We start from the raw sequence: 22,755 nt of genomic DNA on the forward strand, positions 1-22,755 counted from the left end.
TCGCTTCACTGCTCTGGACCTCAGTTCCCTCATCTATAAAATGGGGATTAAGACCGTGAGCCCCGTGTGGGGCTAACCTGATTAGCCTGTATCTACCCCTGCGCTTAGAAGAGTGCCTGGCACATAGATTTGTGCTTAACAGGTACCATAAAACCCCCCCCAAACTCTTCCACCTCCCCTCCCTCCTGACCATATGAAAAGAGCTGCAGCAGGGACAACTGCCTTAACCGTGGTGTGCATTCGTCACTTACACTGTGCACAGATCGATACGAGACAGCAGATCAGACACAATCCGATCCTCCAGTTGCCACTTGCTTCCCCACTCGCCCCCTCTGCAAAGGTAACTGTGAATTTCTCTCTTCTAACGCAGAGCTGAGTCCCCTCTAAAGCCCGTCCCTCTGGGGACCGGTGACCCTTGACCGGACGGTCCAGCCGTCTCCATGCCGGCCTGGGTTCTTTCTCACTCCTGGCTCAGATAGGCTGTGTAGGGGTGGGAGGAGGGGGGTCACTCCCATTCCCAAATGAGGAAAGAGTGAGAGAGTTTATTGGCTGGGCAGCGCCGTGGCTGAGGGAAGGTCCAGAGGGTTAGAACATTATGGCCCGGCCTCCTGTGACCTCAGCCGGCTCAATCGGTCCAGGATGGCTTTAGCTGGATCCTGCCAGGAGAATCCCATGAACCACTGGACTCTTGAGGATGGTCTTGGGGCAGGGGTGGTGGGCCGGGGGAAGAGCCTGAGTGAGGACAGGTTGGGGTGGAGGGGTAGTGGGGGAGGAGGTCGGTCAATCTGAGTTCAAATCTTCCCAAGGAGAGTTGTCCTTCGGGGGCAAAATGGAGAGAAGAGCCCCTCTCTGCCTCCCTCTCAGACTCTGAGCCTCATGTGGGATGGGAACTGTGGGATGTGCTAGGCCTGATTACCCCAGCGCCTAGCACAGTGCTATGGCATACCGTAAACCCAGAATGAGCACCATAATTATTAAACTGAAGTCACGAGCTACGTCACGCAAGGATAACCTCACCGGGGACTTTACCATCAAGCAATCGATCAATCGATCTTATCTGTTGAGAGCTTACTGTGCACAGGGTACTGAACTGAGCACTTGGGAGAGTACATACAACAACATAACAAGCGCTTTTCTGACCACAACAAGCTTACAGTCTAGAGGGGAAGACAGCCATTAATAAAAATAAATCACAGATTTGGACACATAAGTGCTGGGGGATTAAAGGGAGCATTGCAGAAGGGAGTGGGAAAAGAAGAAGTGAGGGCTTAGTCAGGGAAGGCCTCTTGGAGGAATTGCACCTTCAGTAAGGTTTTGAAGTTGGTCAGTCAGATATGAAGAGGGAAGGCATTCCAGGTCAGAGGCAAGATGCGGACCGGAGGTCAACGGAGAGGTACAGTGAGTAGAGGAGTGAAATTTGTGGGCTGGGTTGGAGTAGGGTAGTAGCGAGGGGAGCAAAGTGATTGAGGCCTTTAAAGCTGATGGTAAGGAATTTCTGTTTAATGTGGAAGTGGGTACCGTAATGTATCGTGTTCCTGTAAACTGGAAGTTCCCTTTGGACTGTAAGCTTGTATTGGGCAGAGAATGTGTCTGTTATACTGTTAGATTGGACTCCCCCAAGAGCTTAATACAGTGCTCTGCACACATTTAGGGCTCAATGAATACGACCGATTGATTAACTTACATCAGTGGGATTTTTATGGTCTCTATAGCATGTACGTGCTCAGAACCCCAGCCACGGAAGAGAAGCGCAAATGTAAAGGGAAATATGACTCGCTCGTGACATTTTCTCTACCTTGAGAGTTGCCAAGGCCAATGAACTGCATGTGCCTGTTGCATCGTACTCTCCCCAGTGCTTAGTACAGTGCTCTGCACACAGTAAGAGCTCAATAAACATGACTGACTGACTGGGAAGACCTCTTGGAGGAGATGTGCCTTTAATAAAGCTTTAATAAAGGAATTGTCGGTGGGAATTGAGGCCTCCCCTCACCCAGAAAACGGACCATGGACATTTGGGGTCCAAAGTCTGCTCCTGGGGCAAAACCCTTGAGGACGAGGGGGCCGGATCCGATCCCGAGCTGACATTCCATCACCGATTCGGCCTCAAGAGTCTGCCACGCAGCGGACTCGCTTCTGACGCACCACGGCCCGGGCCGGTTAGCGAAACCCAAGCTTATGGGAACCAGATTGCTCGGCCACAGAGAACAGCAATGAGCCAGCACGTCATGTGACAGGCGGAGGTCATGATTTACATGGAGAGAGTGAGAGAGGTGGACAGGAGAGGGAAAGAAGAGGGGAAGAAAAAGGGAAAGGAAGAGAGAAGGAGAGAAACAGAAGGAGGGAGAGAAAGAAGAAAGAAGAGGCAGAGAAGCAGAAAGAGGCGAGGAGACAGAGAGAGATGGAGAAAGACAGCGCCTAAGGAAAGATTTGGGGGGGGGGAGGGGGGAAATTCCGCTTCACCACTGCAAAAGCTGGCCAGGATTTCTTAATGCTGGCAAGGGTCTTGGATCCGGCCTCTATTTCCACACAAGAACCCAGATGGGAAGGGACTAGGCGAGTCTGTAATAACGGTTCTTCCCCAGAGAGCCCGGCTCTACCACTCAGACTTTAGAAAATACTTTGAGGTGTTTTTCTCCAGAGGATCTGTCTCGAATTTCCATTCTTCGAGGGGAGACAGGCAAAGTCCATCATTATGACTGAGGCTGATGAACAAAACCACTGGAAAAGCGGCGTGGTCTGGTGGGAGTCAGAGGATCTGGGTTCTAATTCTGGCTCTGTTGTTTGTCTGCTGTGTGACCTTGAGTGAGTTGCCGGACTTCTATGTACCTCAGTGTCCTCATCGATAAAGTGGGGATTGAGACTGTTAGCCCCAAGTGGGACATGGATTGTGATCAACCTGATTAACTTGTATCTTCCCCAGCGCTAAGTACAGTGCCTTGGCACATAGTGGGCGCTTAACAAATACCATGCAAAGTAATTTAACTTCTCTGTGCCTTAGTTTCCTCATGTGTAACATGGGGATTAAGACCATGAGGCCCAGGTGGGGCACTCTGTGTCCAACCTAATTAGCTTTTATCCACCCTAGCGCTTAGTACAGCGCCTGCCACATATTAAACGCTTTACATATACCATAAAAAGTCACTTCACTTCTCTGAGCCTCAGTTACTGCATCTGTAAAATGGGGATTAAGACTGTGAGCCCCCTGTGGGACATGGACTGCGTCCAACTTGATTAACTTGGATCTAGTCCGGCGCTTAGTCCGGTGCTTAGTACATAGTAAGCACTTAACAGATACCCTTAAAAAATTTTTTTAAAAAGATCCTGGAATTCTGTAAAACAACAGTGCGTTCCTTGGGGCCGATTTCTCAGGACTCTCCTTCCCTCCCCCAGGCAGACCTGTGGTGAAAACGCTGAGGTAACCGCACTGCTCCAGAATCCTCTCTCCCCCCTCTGAGACGCCGGCAGAGAATTCAGACACCCACAGGGTCTCCCCACGACTGGCTCCTTTCCCTCGGCCCCCGGCCGGGGAGGGGATGGGGGTGGCGGTGGATCAGGGTCAGGGGAATTGAAAGTGGGGAATAGCCGGGCCGGGCTGACGGAGCCAGGAGACATTTCCAAACCACTGCTCATACCAACGTCCCACCACCGGCCTGCAAGACGTAATTAAAGCTGTGCCGGCCCGATGAAAGGTAGAGATGAGTTTTCTCCTTCGGAAAAAGGGAGGGGTGCAGGGAGGCGACACTCAAATTCCAAACAGAGAGCTTCCCGTGCTCCAAAAATGCGGTCAGGGGAGAGGAAGAGGGCCATTCAGATCTGGGACAAAAATATGCTGCAAGTTACGGCTGCTGCTAAGTGAGCTCCTGCCTTCCATTCCACCTAGTTAATAATAATAATAATAAAGATAGTACTTTTTAAGCGCTTACTATGTGCAAAGCACTGTCCTAAGCACTGGGGAGGATACAAGGTGGTCAGGTTGTCCCACGTAGGTCTCACAGTCTTCATCCCCATTTTAAAGATGAGGGAACTGAGGCCCAGAGTAGTGAAGTGACTTGCCCAAAGTCACACAACTGACAAGTGGCAGAGCCAGGATTTGAACCCACGACCTCTGACTCCAGAGCCCAGGCTCTTTCCACTGAGATCTCGCGATTAGATCCCCAAACTGGTATCGAAGGGGAGACACCACCCCATGAGCAACTGTCTTATACCCATTTTACAGGTGACACAGCTGAGGCCCAGAGCAGTTCAGTGACTTGCCCAGTGTCTCCCAGCAGGCCAGCGACAGGGCCTGGGTCACCTCACTCCTAAATCCTAGGTCTTTGCCTTACACTTTTCTGTCTCTCAGCTGAAACTGAAACCTGGAAGAGAGTTGTTTGCCAGACAAAGCTAAAATTGCGTTAGAATTCTCTTAGAGAAGCAGCATGGCTCGGTGGGTAGAGCACCGGCTTGGGAGTCAGAAGGACCTGAGTTCTAATCCCGGCTCCGTCACATGTCTGCTGTGTGACCTTGGGAAAGTCGCTTCACTTCTCTGGGCCTCAGTTACCTCATCTGTAAAATGGGGATTAAGACTGTGAACCCCATGTGGGACACAGATTAACAGGATTAGTTTATAATAATGATGGCATTTATTGTCATTTTTTAGACTGTGAGCCCACTTCTAGACTGTGAGCCCACTGATGGGTAGGGACTGTCTCTATATGTTGCCAACTTGTACTTCCCAAGCACTTAGTACAGTGCTCTGCACACAGTAAGCGCTCAATAAATACGATTGGTTAAGCGCTTACTATGTGCCAAGCACTGTTCTAAGCGCTGGGGAGTTTACAAGGTGGTCAGGTTGTTTACATCTACCCCAGTCCTTAGAACAGTACTTGGCACATAGTAAGCACTTAACGAGTATCGTCGTTATCATTATTATTATGAGTTTTCCACCCACTATCCAAAGCGCTCAAGGAAGGAATCCTGTAAAAGGACTCTGGACGGGAAAGACCTCCTCCCTGCCCCTCACCGGATGTCTTCCTCAACCCCGATCCAGCTGAGAGAGACCCGCCAGCGATCCAAATGCCTACCTTCCTCTTGCGCAGCCTCACGGGAACATGGGCCGGTTCCAAGCCGAGTCTGCCCTCTCCCTCGCCAACCTCAGCCACGAGCCCTTCCGGAGGGGCTGCTTGCCCGTCTAGGAAGCCGCTCTCATCCAGTCCGTTCCCGGGTGACGTCCCGGTGTCGGTGGGGGCCGGAGGGAGCCCCCCGAGGCTGGCCCTGGGGGCCTCTACAGCCCGGCATCCAGTCTTCATGTCAGGCCGAGTCCTCGGGGCCTCGGGGTTCCCGGGTAGAGCCGCCCCATTCACTTCCAGCGCTGCGCCCACTTCCTCCACCGAGGACACCCCGACGTCCAGTCCAGGCTCCGACCCGTCCTCCCCGTCGGACACGTGGACCAGCGTCTCCGTGCTGGCCTCCAGGCCTCCGGCCTGGTCCCGGCCGCCGAGGTCCTGGTGTCTTTCCACACCCTTGGGGCCCCGGCGGGGCCTGTCCGGCAGGGAGGAGCACCTCTCCCTGCAGTCCACCCGCGGGGCCCCGTCCCTGTCCATGGCAACCAGCGCCCGGTCGGCTACGAGCCCATGGTGGCAGCTTGCCGCGTAGTCGTCCGGATTGAACGGCGGGCCCATGCCCTGGGTCACATGCTCCTCCCAGCTCCTCTTCCGGACCGCCAGAGACATGTCATCGTCCTTCAGGACCGGAGCGGGCAGGTGGTTCCAGAGCGAGGCGGCCCGGGGCAGGGGGCCGGGGGGAAAGGGCGCGTCCTTGCCTCAGCATCTGGAAAGGGAGAAGGAATGATAAGAGGGATCAATCGCTCGGCCTTCACTGTGTGCCAAGCGCTGCATGTGCGTGTGGAAATGCTATTTGTTAAACGCTTACTATGTGTCAAACAGTGTTCTAAGCACTGGAGTAGGTACAAGTTCCTTCCTTCTTCAGTCAAACATATTGAATACTTACTGCATGCAGAGCACTGTAATAAACGCTTGGGAGAGTATACTATAACAGTAAACGGACACATTCCCTGTCCACAGTGAGCTTACAGCCCAGAGGAGCAGTGTGGCTTAGCGAGAAGCAGCATGGCTTAAAGGAAAGAGCACAGAATTGGGAGTCAGAGGTGGGTTCTAATCCCAGCTCCGCCACTTGTCTGCTGTGTGACTTTGGGCAAGCCACTTAACTTCTCTGTGTCTCAGTTACTTCATCTGGAAAATGGGAATTAAGACTCTGAGCCTCATGTGGGACAACCTGATTACCTTGTTTCTACCCCAGCGCTTAGAACAGTACTTGGCACATATAGTAAGTGCTTAACAGATACCATCACTATTAATTAGTAATTATTATTAGAGGTTACAAGTTAGAGTCTACAAGTTAATTAGGTCAGACACAGTCCCCGTCCACATGCGACTCACAGTCTAGGAGGGAGAATAGGGTTTTCTACTTTGCGTATAAGGGAGCTGAGACACAGAGAAGTGAAGTAATTTGCAGAGCCGGGATTAGAAGCCAGATCCTTCTGATTTCCAGACTTTTGCCCTCTCCACTCGACCATGCTGCTTCACTGTGCTGAGCACTGGGGCAGATACGAGCCAATCAGGGCACAATCAGGATCCACAGTCAAAGTCAAAGAAAGAGCAAGAACTGAATCCTCTTGACAGACGACGGAACGGAGGCATTAGAAAAGTTAAGTGACTTGACCATGGTCACACAGCAGGGATGTGGCCACTTGGTCAAGAGGGTCCTTCCGAGGGAACAGCAAATTAATAATAATGATATTAGTAATAATTGCGGTATCTGTTAATCGCTTACTATGTGTAAAGCACTGTTCAAAGTGCTGGGGTAGATACGAGATTATCAGGTCCCATATAAGGGGAACAGTGCTTTGCACATAGTAAGCGCTTAATAAATGCTATTATTATTATTATTATTATATGAGACTCGCATTCTAAGTAAGAGGGAGAACAGGTATTCCATCCCCATTTTACAGCTGAGGGAACTGAGGCCCAGAGAAGTGAAGTGATTTGCCCAAGGTCACTCAGCAGACGAGTGGCAGAGATGGGATTAGAACCCAGGTCCTCTGATTCCCAGGCCCATGTTCTTTCCACAAGGCCACTCCGCTTCTGGAAATTGACTGGAAGCACATTTAAATAACGCCATAAAATACCGGCTTTCTCTCCCAGTAGTCTCTACAAACAAGGAAATGGAGGGGAAAATCGACCAACTGGGGAAACAAACTAATTCTGCACACTGGATTTCAATGGGTCCTTTTCGAGCACCCCATGGTCTAGGATGAAATGCAAGACTGAGCCCCCTCCTTCCTCTCCCCCTCCCCATCCCCCCCGCCTTACCTCCTTCCCCTCCCCACAGCACCTGTATATATGTATATATGTTTGTACATATTTATTACTTTATTTATTTATTTATTTTACTTGTGCATATTTATTCTATTCATTTTATTTTGTTAATATGTTTTGCTTTGTTGTCTGTCTCCCCCTTCTAGACTGTGAGCCCGCTGTTAGGTAGGGACCGTCTCTATATGTTGCCAACTTGTACTTCCCAAGCGCTTAGTACAGTGCTCTGCCCACAGTAAGCGCTCAATAAAGGCGATTGAATGAATGAATGAAAGAAAAGAACTAGAGGTCACACCGCAGAAAGTGCTGATAGCGGAATATTGTCCGTAGGTTTAACTGAATGCCTGGCTTGTGCTGGCCTTCTCCAATGGACAAACCTCGCCTTTTATGCCACTGGAACTACCAGGAAAAAAAATAAGAACTTTATAAGTAGCAATTTGGGCAAAGGAAAGCTCAAAAGCTATTTCTTCTGAATTCTCCAAGACGGCCTTCTTTCCAAGTAGAATGCATTTTTTAATGGTGTTTGTTAAGTGTGGCGTGGGCAAAGGATTGTCTCTCTTTATTGCTGAATTGTTCTTTCCAAGCACTTAGTACGGTGCTCTGCACAAAGCGCTCAAAAAATATGATTGAATGAATGAATGAATGAAAATGTGCCAGGCACTATACTAAGCGCTGGAGTCAATACAAGCTAATCAAGTTGGATGCAATCCCTGTGCCCCATGGGGCTCGCAGTTCTTAATTCCCACTTTACAGATGAGGGAACTGAAGTCTCCCTTCATCCATTAAGAAGGTAAGGATTGTGTTAATTTCCACGGTTCTGGTTTGACATGGCAAGGGATTAAAACCAGTGATAGGTTCGGATGCCGAAATAACTCGAAATCCTCTTCGGGAAGCCCTTGGATTTTAATCGTTAAGTTCAGGGAAATAAAGAGCACTGGGGACTCGTGTTTAAGACATTTTCCTGCATCTCTTTGGTTGGGTTAATTTCCTGAAGAATTCTGTCAACATTTGCCTGTGTCCCAATCTTAACATAACAATAGCTTGGATGGCTCTGAGAGGATGCAGTATAAACAGAAGGAGGAGTCTATAAAGTGGAGGAGTTCTCATCCATTCCCCTCAACGCCTCAGGACTAATGCCTTGCAGGGGAGGAGATGGGGAGTGAGAAGAGGAGAGAGAATTGCAGAGGGAGAAAGGAGGAAAGAAAAGAAGTAGAGAGGAGATGAGAGGGAAAGTCCACAAAGCAGAGGATTTCTCATTTACTCCGCTCAACACATGAGGACCAGTACCTTGCAGGGAAGGAGGTGAGGAGAGAGAATAGGAGAGGGGGAGAAGGAAGGGTGAGAAAGAGAGTCTGCTATTCAGAGGACTTTTCATTCACTTCCTGCAATGCCTTAGGACTAGTGATTTGCAGGGAAAGAGTTGGGGAGAGAGAATAGGAAAGGAAGAGAGGTGGAAAGAAAGAGAAGAAGAGAGGAGGTGAGAGGGGAAAGGGAAGAGAGAGGAAAGCTGCCACCCTCTCTGCCCTAGATTGGGGTGGAGTTCAGGCAAACAAGAAAAACCCCACAAGATAAGGTTAGAAAGATAAACACATTCCAGACATATTCATCCTTTTTTTTTTTTTGCATGAAAGGATCCAAAGCATTAGATAAAGAAAACAGATTGCCCTGATGCCCAGCATCATACACCAGGCCTTGCCCCCAGGGGTGGGTGTGGGAAGGGGGAGGGGGTGGCTTTATCCCAGGGCCCCTACTGTGAGCAGGGCCCGGCTGCTGAGAGAGAGTATGGTTGAGCAGAGGAGTGAGCACTGGTGATCTGCTGAGGGAGCAGGGCCTCTTCCGCTCCCGCCCTACAAGGGAACTGTCAACACCTGGTGTGTTTCCGCTTGGGGATTTCAGCAGTGAAGAGGATTACGGCCAGGGAGCTGGGGGTCATTTCAGTCCACCGAGTAAGGCTGGGTGGCCCATCAGGCCAACGCAATTCCCATTTGACAGTCTAAAGGAGTGGGACAATGGAAAGGGCTCGAGCCTGGGGGCTCTCCCTTGGAGAACTCACGGCTTCGACTCCTACATCTATGCGGATGATCACCAAATCTCCATGTCCAGCCCTGACCTCTCTCCTTCTCTGCAGTCTCACATTTCCTCCCACCGGCAAGACATCTCTACTTGGATGTCCTCCCATCACCTCAACCTAAACATGTCTTAAACAGAATTCCTATCTTTCTACCCAAAACCTGTCCTTCCCCTGACTTTCCCATCACTGTAGACGGCATCACCATCCTTCCTGTATCACAAGCCCGTAACCTTGGCATTATCCTTGACTCACATATTCAATCCATAATAATAATAACAATGATGATGGCATTTATTAAGCACTTACTATGTGCAAAGCACTGTTCTAAGTGCTGGGGAGGTTACAAGGTGATCAGGTGAGCCCCCACGGGGGGCTCACAGTCTTAATCCCCATTTTACAGATGAGGTAACTGAGGCACAGAGAAGTTAAGTGACTTGCCCAAAGTCACACGGCTGACTTTGGTGGAGCTGGGATTTGAACCTATGACCTAAGTTGGCAACATATAGAGACAGTCCCTACCCAACAGTGGGCTCACAGTCTAGAAGGGGGAGACAGAGAACAAAACCAAACATACTAACAAAATAAAATAAATAGAATAGATATGTACAAGTAAAATAGAGTAATAAATATGTACAAATATATATACATATATACAGGTGCTGTGGGGAAGGGAAGGAGGTAAGACGGGGGGATGGAGAGGGGGACGAGGGGGAGAGGAAGGAAGGGGCTCCATCTGGGAAGGTCTCCTGGAGGAGGTGAGCTCAAAGCCCATGCTCTTTCCGCTGAGCCATGCTGCTTCCCTAAATCTCTGCATCACTAAATTCTATTGGCTCCACCTTCACAACATCGCTAAAATCTGCCCCTTCCTGTTCATCCAAACTGCTACCGTGTTAATGGAATCACTTATCCTAACCCACCTTGATGACTGCATCAGCCTCCTTTCTGACCTCCCAACCTCCGGTCTCTCCCCACTCCAGACCATACCTGACTCTGCTGTCAAGATGATTTTTCGGCAGGAACGTTCAAGACATATTTCCCCGCTCCTCAAGAACCTCCAGTGGTCGCCCATCCACCTCCACATCAAACAAAAACTCCTCCCCATTGTCTTTAGAGCAGTCAATCACCTTGCCCCCGCCTATCTTATCTTGCTAATCTTTTACTACAACCCAGCCCGCACACTTCACTCCTGATGCCAACCTTCTCACTGTACCTCCCTCTCATCCGTGGGACAACTTGATTACCTTGTATCTTTCCCAGCGCTTAGAACAGTGCTTGGCACATAGTAAGCACTTAACAAATACCAACATTATTATTATTATTATCCGTCTTGCTGCTGAACCCTCAATCATGTCCTGCTTCTGGCCTGGAAAGCCATCCCTCCTCCAATCCAACAGACAAGTATTCTCCCTACTTTAAAGCTTTACTGAAGGCTCATCTCCTCCAAGAGGCCTTCCCTGACTAAACCCTCCTTTCCTCTTTTCCCACTCCCTTCTGCGTTGCCCTGACTTGCTCCCTTTATTCATTTTCCCTCCCAGACCCACAGCACTCATGTACATATCTGTCATTTATTTATTTACATTAGCATCTGTCTCTCTCCTAGAGTGTTAGCTTGTTTTGGGGCAGAGAATGTGTCTGTTGTTCTACTGTACTCTCCCAAGTGCTTAGTACAGTGCTCTGCATGCAGTAAGTACTCAATAAATATGATTAAATGAATGAATAGTTTATTTATATTTACATCTGTCTCTCCCTTTAGACTGAAAGCTCGTTGTGGTCAGGGAATGTGCCTGTTTATTTTTTTGTTGTAGTCTCCCAAGTGCTTAGTACAGTGCTATGCACAAAGTAAGCTCTCAATAAATATGATCAACGGACTGACTGAATGACTAGACATGATCCCTGCGCTCAAGGAGCGTACATTTTATCTCAAGCGCTCAGTAAATACGATTGAATGAATGAAATGAATATTGAGTAGGGACCGTCTCTATACGTTGCCAACTTGGACTTCCCAAGCGCTTAGTACAGTGTTCCTCACACAGTAAGCGCTCAAGAAATAAGATTGAATAAATGAATGAATGAATGGAATGTTGCCAACTTGTACTTCCCAAGCGCTTAGTACAGTGCTCCGCACACAGTAAGTGCTCAAATACGATTGAATGAATGAATGAATACAGATTTTTTACTCTATTTATTCTATTTGTACATATTTACTATTATATTTATTTTATTTTGTTAATATGTTTTGTTTTGTTGTCTGTCACCCCCTTCTAGATTGTGAGCCCGCTGTTGGGTAGGGACCGTCTCTAGTTGTTGCCAACTTGAACTTCCCAAGTGCTTAGTACAGTGCTCTGCACACAGTAAGCGCTCAATAAATACTATTGAATGAATGAATACAGATATTTTACTCTATTCTACTTGTACATATTTATTATTCTATTTATTTTATTTAATATGTTTTGTTTGTTGTCTGTCTCCCCCTTCTAGACTGTGAGCCCGCTGTTGGGTAGGGACTGTCTCTATATTTTGCCAACTTGTACTTCCCAAGCGCTTAGTACAGTGCTCCGCACACAGCAAGCGCTCAATAAATACGATTGAATGAATGAATGAAATAGAGACGTCAGACTTTAAAAGAACAAACCAAGGATAGAACTTTATGGTTCCCCGATGAACTGATGAGCTCAATTAGAATAAACGCTTAGTATGGTGTCGCTATGGGTTGGCGACGACTCAACAGCATAAGACAAGACAGTGCTCGCATACCATAAGCGCTCAATAAGTACGAACGTCTGGCTGACCAAAGAGCAGTGGGATAGATGGGCCAGAGATAATTTGCTGACAGAAGGAACGAGGAGAAGGAGATTCACAGATGAGTCAGTGCTTCGAAATAAGGTCTGGGAGATATCTGGGAGATGAATTGATACTTGTCTCGGGGAGTTGTGATAGGATCAGGGCTATTGCGGCAGCTGGAGGGATGGAGTGGGAGGGAGATTAGAGATTAATCACGGAAGGCCTCTTGGAGGAGATGTGATTTTACAACTCAGGGGTACAGAGGCCTGTCCAAGGCAAGGGGAGCAGAAGAAGCAGCGTGGCTCAGTGAAAAGAGCCTGGGCTTTGGAGTCAGAGGTCATGGGTTCAAATCCCAGCTCCTCCAACTGTCAGCTGTGTGACTTTGGGCAAGTCACAACTTCTCTGTGCCTCAGTTACCTCATCTGTAAAATGGGGATTAAGACTGAGACACCCCCGTGGGACAACCTGACCACCTTGTAACCTCCCCAGTGCTTAGAACAGTGCTTTGAGCATAGTAAGTGCTTAATAAATGCCATTATCATTACCATTATAAGGGGAGGATTGATCCCCGCTATGAGCAGCTTCTTGAGAAGCAACGTGGTGTAGTGGATAGACCCTGGGGCCTGGGTGTCAGAAGGTCATAGCTTTTAATCCCAGCTCTGCCACTTGTCTGCTCTGTGACCTTGGGCAAGTCACTTCATTTCTTTGGACCTCAGGCCCCCCTTCTGTAAAATGGGGATTGAGACTGTGAGCCCCGAGTGGGAGAGGGATTATGTCCTACTTGATCTGCTTGTACCCACCCCAGTGCTTAGTACAGTCCTCGACACACAGTAAGGGCTTAACGAATATCACAGTAATTATTCTTGTAGCCACCGGCTCTGGGATGTAGGAAAGGGTTCATAATCCTGGTTACCTGGGCAAGCTGGAGACCAACACACTCTTCCAAGTGCTTAGTATAGTGCTCTGCACATAGTAAGCACTTGGTAAATACCACTGAACGATTGGTTGATAGACTGATTCCAATAGAAATGGAAGAAATGGACCATCACCCCTCCCCTCAAGGTCCTTGCAATCTCTTGGGCCAGGGATTATGTCCAACACGATCTGCTTGTACCACCCCAGCGCTTAGTACAGTCCCCGACACGTAGTAAGGGCTTAACGAATATCACAATAATTATTCTTGTAGCCACCGGCTCTGGGATGTAGGAAAGGGCTCATAATCCCAGTCACCTGGGCAAGATGGAGAACAACACACTCTCCCAAGTGCTTAGTATAGTGCTCTGCACACAGTAAGCACTTGATAAATACCACTGATCGATTGGTTGATAGACTGATTACAATAGAAATGGAAGAAATGGACCATCGCCCCTCCCCTCAAGGTCCTTGCAATCTCTTGGGCCAGGGGTCTTTTAGACTGTGAGCCCACTGTTGGGTAGGGACTGTCTCTATATGTTGCCAATTTGTACTTCCCAAGCGCTTAGTACAGTGCTCTGCACGTAGTAAGCGCTCAATAAATACGATTGATGATGATGATGATGCTTGGAGACAAGGCAGTGTGTCAGGGTCAGTCAATCATATTTACTGAACGCTTACTGTGTGCAGAGCACTGTATTAAGCGCTGGGGAGAGTAAAACACAATATGAGACATTTTCCCTGCTCACAACAAGCTTACAGTCTAGAAGGACAAGGAAGCATAAGAGAACACTGGAGAAGTTCCTGGTTTTCCAGGATGCCCCGCAGGCTGGTCAGACTGATGGGTGGCCCTCGTCAGACGGGGCGGATCTCTGCTCAAACGGCCAACATGTGGCCCCATTCTAGCCATGACCATTTAACATGCAATAATAATAATAATAGCTGTGGTATTTCTTTAGTGCTATGTTCCAGGCACTGTTCTAAGAGCTAATAATATGTATATATGTATATATGTTTGTACATATTTTTTACTCTATTTATTTATTTATTTTATTTGTACATATCTATTCATTTTATTTTGTTAGTATCAATCAATCAATCAATCGTATTTATTGAGCGCTTACTATGTGCAGAGCACTGTACTAAGCGCTTGGGAAGTACAAATTGGCAACACATAGAGACAGTCCCTACCCAACAGTGGGCTCACAGTCTAAAAGGGGGAGACAGAGAACAGAACCAAACATACCAACAAAATAAAATAAAAAGGATAGAAATGTACAAGTAAAATAAATAAATAAATAAATAGAGTAATAAATATGTACAACCATATATACATATATACAGGTGCTGTGGGGAAGGGAAGGAGGTAAGATGGGGGGATGGAGAGGGGGACGAGGGGGAGAGGAGGGAAGGGGCTCAGTCTGGGAAGGCCTCCTGGAGGAGGTGAGCTCTCAGCAGGGCCTTGAAGGGAGGAAGAGTATGTTTGGTTTTGTTCTCTGTCTCCCCCTTTCAGACTGTGAGCCCACTGTTGGGTAGGGACTGTCTCTATATGATGCCAATTTGTACTTCCCAAGCGCTTAGTACAGTGCTCTGCACATAGTAAGTGCTCAATAAATACGATTGATGATGATGATGATGATAATAATAATTATGGGGCTTGTTAAGTGCTTACTTTGTGCATGATACAAGTTAATCATGGGGCTCACACTCTTCATCCCCATTTAACAGATGGGGTCACTGAGGCACAGAGAAGTCAAGTGACTTGCTCAAAGTTACCCAACAGATAAGTGGCGGAGCTGGGTTTAGAATCCAGATCCTTCTGACTCCCAGGCTGTGCTCTAACCGTGTAACAGTGCTTTGCACATAGTAAGCGCTTAATAAGTGCCATTATTATTATTATTATTATAACATTGCTACTTCTCTGAGCTGGGGTAGATACAAGATAATTAGGATGGAAACAGTCCCAAATGAGGCTCACAGTCTTCACCCCCATTTTACAGACGAGGGAACTGAGGCCCAGAGAAAATGAAGCAGCTTGCTCAAGGTCACGCCGCAGATACGTGGTGGAGACGGAATTAAAATTTAGGTCCTTCTGACCAGCAGGCCCATGCTCTATCCACTAGGCCACAATGCACCAGCAAATGGCCGATAAGCGCAGTTCCCCCATTTCTAATCCTTCTTTTGCTTCCTTCAGAATGAGCTCAACTTTTGAGCATCCGCTCTGGACGTAGGAGTTGGAAAAGTTTAGGTCATGCTGGAGCTGTTCATTTGACAACAGGAATTTCCACAGGGAATATTCTGTATTTATTTTGTTATTTTTTTTTTAAACCAAAACAAAAACAACCCAAGAGCCCAGGTTATTTTGTATCCCCAGATCACCAAGTGACTCGAACAAATTTCTCACGGTGATTCTCCCGTGGCCATCTCTGGGGCTGGTGGGAGAGATCTCTGGAGATGCCCTCAGGGGGAGGGTCTCCGCTGAACCCCCTCTTCTTCCCAGCAACCACCTGGCAACGCCCAAGCACATCTGCTCCGTGACAATTTCATTGCTTTTTTTCTCCTTTTAATAAAAAGAAATGATAATTGTGGCTTTTGTTCCATGCTTACTCTGTGGCCCACGCTGTACTGAGTGCTGGGATAGATACAAGATAAGCACAGCAGGCAGTCTCTGTCCCACATGGGGTTCCTGGTCAAAGATGGAGGGAGAACAGGAACTGTGAGCTGGTTGCCCACGCTCACGGTCAGGGATGAACCATCTGAGCCCCTTAACTCTCCCCCAGTGAGCGAGCACTCACCATCAAACACCCCTGACTCTCCCCTCTCCATCCCTGACTCTCCCCTAGTGACTTTCCCTCCAGTGAGGGCCACAAGCCTATGAGTTTGTCCAACTGCCCCTGGAAGCGGCTGATATTTTTGGCCTGTGCCGCTTCCTGTGGGAACGCATTCCAAACGCTTATCACCGGCTAGGCCTCCCAGATACCATTTTGGGCTCTGAGATGAAGGAGTCAGCCCTACTTCCCAAAGTGCCTCCCTTCACCCTAGAGGTTGTTGACACGCTCCCCGTCACCCAGCCCTGCTCAGCGACCGGGGGCCAGAGTCTACCCTGATTCCCACTCTCTGTAACAAGCCCAGCGGGCAGCGGGATTGTGCCCAGAGGCCAGGGTGTGAAGCAGAACAGGCCTGGAGGTTGGTACCAAATATCCAGTGCCCCCCAAGTCAACCCTGCAAGCTCGATCCTACTGGGCAGAAATTAAAGACAGAAAGGGCCACTCTGATCCAATATTCTCCTTTCAGTGTTCAGTTGGGTGACGACAGAACAAGGCAATAGTAACTATAGTACTTGTTCAGTGCTTACTATGTGCTAGGCGCTGTACTAAGCGCCGGCGTAGATACAAGTTTATCAGGTTGGACAAAGTCCCTAGCCCACTTAGGGCTCACAGTCTCAATCCCCATTTTCCAGAGGAGTGAAATGAGGCCCATTGAAATGATTTGCCTAAGGTCACACAGCAGACAAGGGGTGGAGCGGGATTAGAACCCATGACCTTTTGACTTTCAGGCCTGTGCTCTACCCACTAAGCCATGCAGTGTGGAGTGGGAACTGTTTGGTGTAGTAAAACTTAGTTGTCAGGGTCTGGCGCCCTGATTGCATGGATTTACACGGTCTGTATATCACACCCATTAAGTACTGAGCTCTGGGCTGAGCACTCTGCCAAGCACAGCAAAGCACATTTCCTGGACTGTATATGTTGCCAACTTGTACTTCCCAAGCGCTTAGTACAGTGCTCTGCACACAGTAAGTGCTCAATAAATACAATTGATGATGATGATGATTTCCCCCCACCCCACAGCACTCATTTCCATATCCGTAATTCATTTATCTCTATTAATGTCTCTCCCCCCCTCTAGACTGTAAGCTCATTGTGGGCAGGGAATGTGTCTGTTTTATTATGTTACACTCCCCCGAGTGCTTAGTACAGTGCCCTGCACACAATAAGTGCTCAATAGATATGACTGACTGATTGACTGGTAGATCCAAGATCATCAGGTCATTCACAGTCCCATCCTACCAGGGGCTCACAATATAAGGGGAAGGGAGAGCAGTTACCTTACACCTCCACTCTACAGATGAGGAAACTGAGGCCCAGAGAGCTTTAGTGACTTGCCCAAGGGTCAAACGGCAGGCCAGTCACAGATCTGAGGTTAGAACCTGGATCCTTTAACTTCCAGACCCACTTGGGCCAGCCGGAAACAAACGGGGCTGGTTTTCTTCCCTTTTTATTTATTTTATTTATTGTGGTATTTGTTGAGTGTTTACTATGCGTTGAGCACTGTAGTTAGTGCTGGGGTAGGTTCTAGTTAATCAGGTTGGACACGTGGGGCTCACAGTCTCAACAGGATGGGGAACAGGTACTGAATCCCTATTTTACCATTGAGGAAACTGAGGCACAGAGAAGTCAATGGAGAAGTCAATCTCCATTTGGATCTCCATTCTCCAAATGGAGAAGTCAATCTCCATTTTACAGATGAGGGAACTGAGGTGCAGAGAAGTTAAGTGACTTGCCCAAACAGCGTGGCTCAGTGGAAAGAGCCCGGGCTTTGGAGTCAGAGGTCACGGGTTCAAATCCCAGCTCTGCCAATTGTCAGCTGTGTGACTTTGGGCAAGTCACTTAACTTCTCTGCTCCTCAATTACCTCATCTGTAAAATGGGGATGAAGACTGTGAGCCCCATGGGGGACAACCTGATCGCCTTGTAACTTCCCCAGCGCTTAGAACAGTACTCTGTACGTAGTAAGCGTTTAATAAATGCCATCATTATTATTATTATTACACAGCTGACAATTGGTGGTGCCGGAATTTGAACCCATGACCACTGACTCCAAAGCCCGTGCTCTTTCCATTGAGCCACGCTGCTTCTTAACTTGGGTATGTTAAGTGACTTACCCAAGGCCACAGAGCAGACACTGGCAGAGTTGGGATTAGAACCCAGGTCCTCCGACTCCCGGGCCGGTGCTGTTTCCACTAGACCACTTCGCTTGCCTTATCAATTCTACAAAGGGCAAGTACCTGGCTCTAACTGAAGTCAGAAGAAGTGTGTTTTAGTAGAAAGGGCACGGGCCTGGGACTCTAAGGACCTGAGTTCTAATCCCAGTTCTTCCACTTGCTTGTTGGAACTCTGAACTGTAAACTCTATGTGAGCAGGGAATGTGTTTGTTACATTGCGATATTACACTCTCCCAAGCACTCAGTACAGTGCTCTGCACAAAGTAGGTGCTCAACAAATAAAGATTGACCGACTAACCTTGAGCATATTACTTAACTTCCCCATGCCTCAGTTTACCCATTCTTAAAACAGACTCAATTCATTCAACTGTATTTATTGCTCTGCACACAGTAAGCGCTCAATAAATACGATTGAATGAATGAATGAATGAATGAATGAATGAATACCTGCTCTCTCCCACTTTAGACTGCCAGCCCTGTGTGTGACAGGAACCAAGTCTGAGCTGATCCTCCTGTATCTTCCCCGGTGCTTAGCACATAATAAGCTCTTAGTGCTTGGCACATAGTAAGCGCTTAATAAATGCCATCATTATTATTATTAACAAACACTCCAAATAATTATTATAGTCAGTTCCTGCTAAACAAAATGTAATCAGTGCTAATTAACCCCAAATCCACAGGGCCTAATAGGATCGGGGGTAAAAACGTAAGTAGAGTCCGAAGCGTAAATCAGGAGAAACCCTCAACAACCTCCCTCGGGACTTCATAAAGATTTCTGTTTTCTGGGGAATCAACTTCATTAATCCACAGTGAAGCGTTATTTCCCCTGGTCTTCATTCTTGAGAGAAGTCGGTATATGCCCATTATGGTTTATTAGCTGCCGGGAAAATGTATACGGCCATTAGGGTTCCTCTCTGGTGAGATTGCTTACGGAAGCTGAAAATATTAGACGCGACAGGGGCAATCAGACTCTCAGGCAGGAACATGTCTACCAACTTTGCTATATGATACTCTCCCAAGTGCTTAGTGCAGTGTCCTGCGCACAGTAAGCGTGCAATAAATACCACCGATTGATAAGTCGTTGCAGTACTGCTATGTAGCAGAGAAGCAGCCTGGCTTAGTGGATAGAGCATGTGCCTGGAAGTCAGAAGGTCATGGGTTCTAGTCCCCCCTCTGCCACTTGTCTGCTATGTGACGCTGGGCAAGTCAATTCTCTGTGCCTTTCTCTCATCTGTAAAATGGGGATTGAGATTGTGAGCCCAACGAAGGACAGGGACTGTGCCCAAACCGATTTGCTTGTATCCACCCCAGTACTTAGTATGGTGCCCGACACAGAGTGAGCATTTAACTAGTACTGTAATTATTATTATTATTATTATTAGCAGCCTCTGAAGATTTTTAGTACCATCTTATTGAACCGGTCTTCTCCCTTGCCCAAAGCCAATTCCTGATCAAGGCTATCTCTTTTTCCCCCTCCCCCATTGCTCCCACCCACCACATTCTGGGAAATTTCACAATTCCAGTACATGGCCAATGACTCCTTTGGCCTATCTCTCCCCTGGCCTTTATCTCTGCCCTGCCTTCCCTACTTCTCTTCCCCCCACCTGGCCTTCGGTGAGTTCTGCTCATCCTTGGAATTCCTCCACTCCACCCTCAAAAGGACTGCCCCCTCCCCATGACTTAATGGCTAGAACACGGGCCTGGCAGAAGGACCTGGGTTCTAATCCTAGCTCTGTCACTTGTCTGCTGTGTGACCTTGGACAAGTCACTTCTCTGGGCCTCAGTTCCCTCATCTGGAAAATGGAGATTAAGACTGTGAGCCCCACGTGGGACAGGGGGTATGTCCATCCTGATTTGCTTGTAACCACCCCAGCACTAAGGACAGTAAGTATAGTACAGTACACTAAATATAGTAAGTGCTAAACGAATACCATTTGAGAAGCAGCATGGCTCAGTGGAAAGACCACGGGCTTTGGAGTCTGAGGTCATGGGTTCAAATCCCGGCTCCTCCAACTGTCAGCTGTGTGACTTTGGGCACGTCACTTAACTTCTCTGTGCCTCAGTTACCTCATCTGTATAATGGGATTAAAACTGTGAGCCCCCCGTGGGACAACCTGATCAGCTTGTAACCTCCCCAGCACTTAGAACAGTGTTTTGCACATAGTAAGCACTTAACAAATACCATTATTATGATTATTATTATCCTACCCCTCAGTGCCCAAGCTCCAGTGTTTTTCTCTTCAGAATCTGCCACTCCACTCCTCTCCTCCTAACTCCCGCCTCATTTTCCCATCCTCTTTGCAGGGACACTTTCATCTTATTCCTCATTTCCAATAGCCTCCAGGCCCAGATTGCTCTTTTCAGCCACTTTTTCATCCCCTGGAAGGAAACGTGTCTCGGTGAATTGTTCACCCGTTCACCCATATGCTCACACTCTGCTTTCCCAGCCAAATAGCAACACTATCTCACTTCTGATAAGTCTCTATTACACAACGGTCCCCTACTCTTCTTGCTGCCAACCCTCTCTTTTTAACCCCTGATTCCTCTTGACTCCTGACGATCACGTTCACTTCTTTCAAGGGAAGACAGACACTATCACTGCTCCCAGCCACCCGCCGTCGCCGGCCTATCCTCTGTTCTCCAAACCATAATTTCCTTCCTATACGCTGCTCGGTCTCAATTTCTGCCCTGCTATTACTGGAAAGGGCTGGGAATCAGATGCTCTAGGTCCGCCTGGCCCGCTGTGCGGCTTCAGACAAGTCGCTTAACCCCTCTGGGCTTCAGTTTCCTCATCTGAAAAATAGGGGTAATAATAATAGATAATGATAATGATGGTATTTGTTAAGCACTTACTATGTGCCAAGCACTATTCTAAGAGCTGGGGTAGATACAGGTTGTCCCACGTGGGGCTCACAGCCTTAATCCCCATGTTACAGATGAGGTAACTGAAGCAAAGAAAAGTTAAGTGCCTTGTCCAAGGTCAGACAGCAGATAACTGGCAGAGCCAGGATTAGAACCCACATCCTCGGACTCCCAAGCCCGTGCGCTTTCCACTAAGCCTGCTTTTCCTCCCTCTTAAATGGTGAACCCCCAGTGATGATGATGATGGTATTGTTAAGCTCTTACTATGTGACAAGCACTGTTCTAAGTGCTGGGGTAGATACAAGGTAATCAAGTTGTCCCACGTGGGACTCACCGTCTCAAGCCCCATTTTACAGATGAGGTAACTGAGGCACAGAGAAGTTAAGTCACTCAGCAGACAAGAGGCAGAGCCAGGATTAGAACCCATGACCTCTGACTCCCAAACCCGTGTGCTTTCCACTAAGCCAAGTTGTTTTTTGGACTTGGGGGTCAGTGGGACAGGGAATGCAAATAGCCTGATGATCTTGTCTCAACCTCAGCGCTTGGGCACTCAATATAAATGGGAGTATTTATTAAGTGCTTATTATGCACCAAATATTGCGATAAATCCTGGGCTAGGTTCAAGATAATCAGATTGGACACAATCCCAGTTCCACACAGTCTAAGAGGGAGGAAGAACAGGCATTGTCTCCCCATTTTCCAGAGGAGGAAAATGAGGCACAGAGAGGTTAAGTAATCTGTCCATGGTCACACCACAGTCCCATGTTTTCAATGATATGACATTATTATGATGATGTGATAATGCCCATTTATCCCAGCTCCTGGTTTGATAGTCCCTCTGCTTTCCCTTCATTCCGTCAATCTTCCTTCTGGCTTTGCCTTCACACTCGAAGCATCCCAAGCCTCTATTTCCACAGGTCGTCTACATTCTCTCCTCTACCACCCTTTGAACACTCTCTTCCCCACACCGGTTCCCTGTCTGGATCCTCGCTCCATCAAAATCCCAATCCGTGGTCTCTCAGAGGGTTCGCCTTCCTGGTTGGTCCTCTCCGCCTCTCTGTGGGCGGCACACATTTCATCCACTCCCTTCCCAGTTTCCCGTTGCCTTAGCGGTTAGTTCACTGCTTTGCACATTGTAAGTGCTCAGTAACTATGGTTAATATTAATAATAGCAGTTAAAAAGCCAGCTCGCTCCTTCCCAAGGTAGTGACAACTTCCACCCGGGTTCCAGCAAAGATCAATCAGAGAGGCCTAGTGGAAAGTGCACGGGCCTCGGAGTCAGAGGACTTGGGTTCTATTCCTGGCTCTACAACTTGTCTGCTGGGTGACCTTGGGCAAGTCACTTTGTGTCTCTGTGCCTCAGTTTCCTCAGCAGAACTAAGCCCTCTTTTATTTTCCTTCCATTCCCTTCTGCATTGTCCTGACTTGTTCCCACAGAGTGAGCAGTGCATCCTACATTGCAGAGACTCAGCCGTGAGGTATCACCCCTTGGGTAAGAGCAAGAGGAGCTGTGTGGAAGCAGTGTGGTGGGGTGGATAGAGCCCAGGCGCAATAAATATTTATTCATTTATTTATTTATTTATTTATTTTACTTGTACATTTCTATCCTATTTATTTTATTTTGTTGGTATGTTTGGTTCTGTTCTCTGTCTCCCCCTTTTAGACTGTGAGCCCACTGTTGGGTAGGAACTGTCTCTATGTGTTGCCAATTTGTACTTCCCAAGCGCTTAGTACAGTGCTCTGCACATAGTAAGC

General features: G+C 47.9%; 1 protein-coding gene across 2 annotated transcripts in view; it reads right to left on the bottom strand.

Annotated features, from left to right (window-relative positions):
• Positions 1-22,755, bottom strand: part of DLC1 (DLC1 Rho GTPase activating protein) — a 150,400-nt gene that overhangs the window by 121,454 nt on the left and 6,191 nt on the right. For both annotated transcript variants that reach the window (XM_038769243.1, XM_038769242.1), the window contains exon 2: positions 5,064-5,808. In XM_038769243.1, coding sequence (XP_038625171.1) covers positions 5,064-5,711 — 648 coding nt within the window. In that variant the 5' untranslated portion in view covers positions 5,712-5,808. The remainder of the gene's footprint in view (positions 1-5,063; positions 5,809-22,755) is intronic.

Source organism: Tachyglossus aculeatus, chromosome X5 (genome assembly GCF_015852505.1).
Source record: "Tachyglossus aculeatus isolate mTacAcu1 chromosome X5, mTacAcu1.pri, whole genome shotgun sequence".
Lineage (NCBI taxonomy): Eukaryota > Metazoa > Chordata > Mammalia > Monotremata > Tachyglossidae > Tachyglossus > Tachyglossus aculeatus.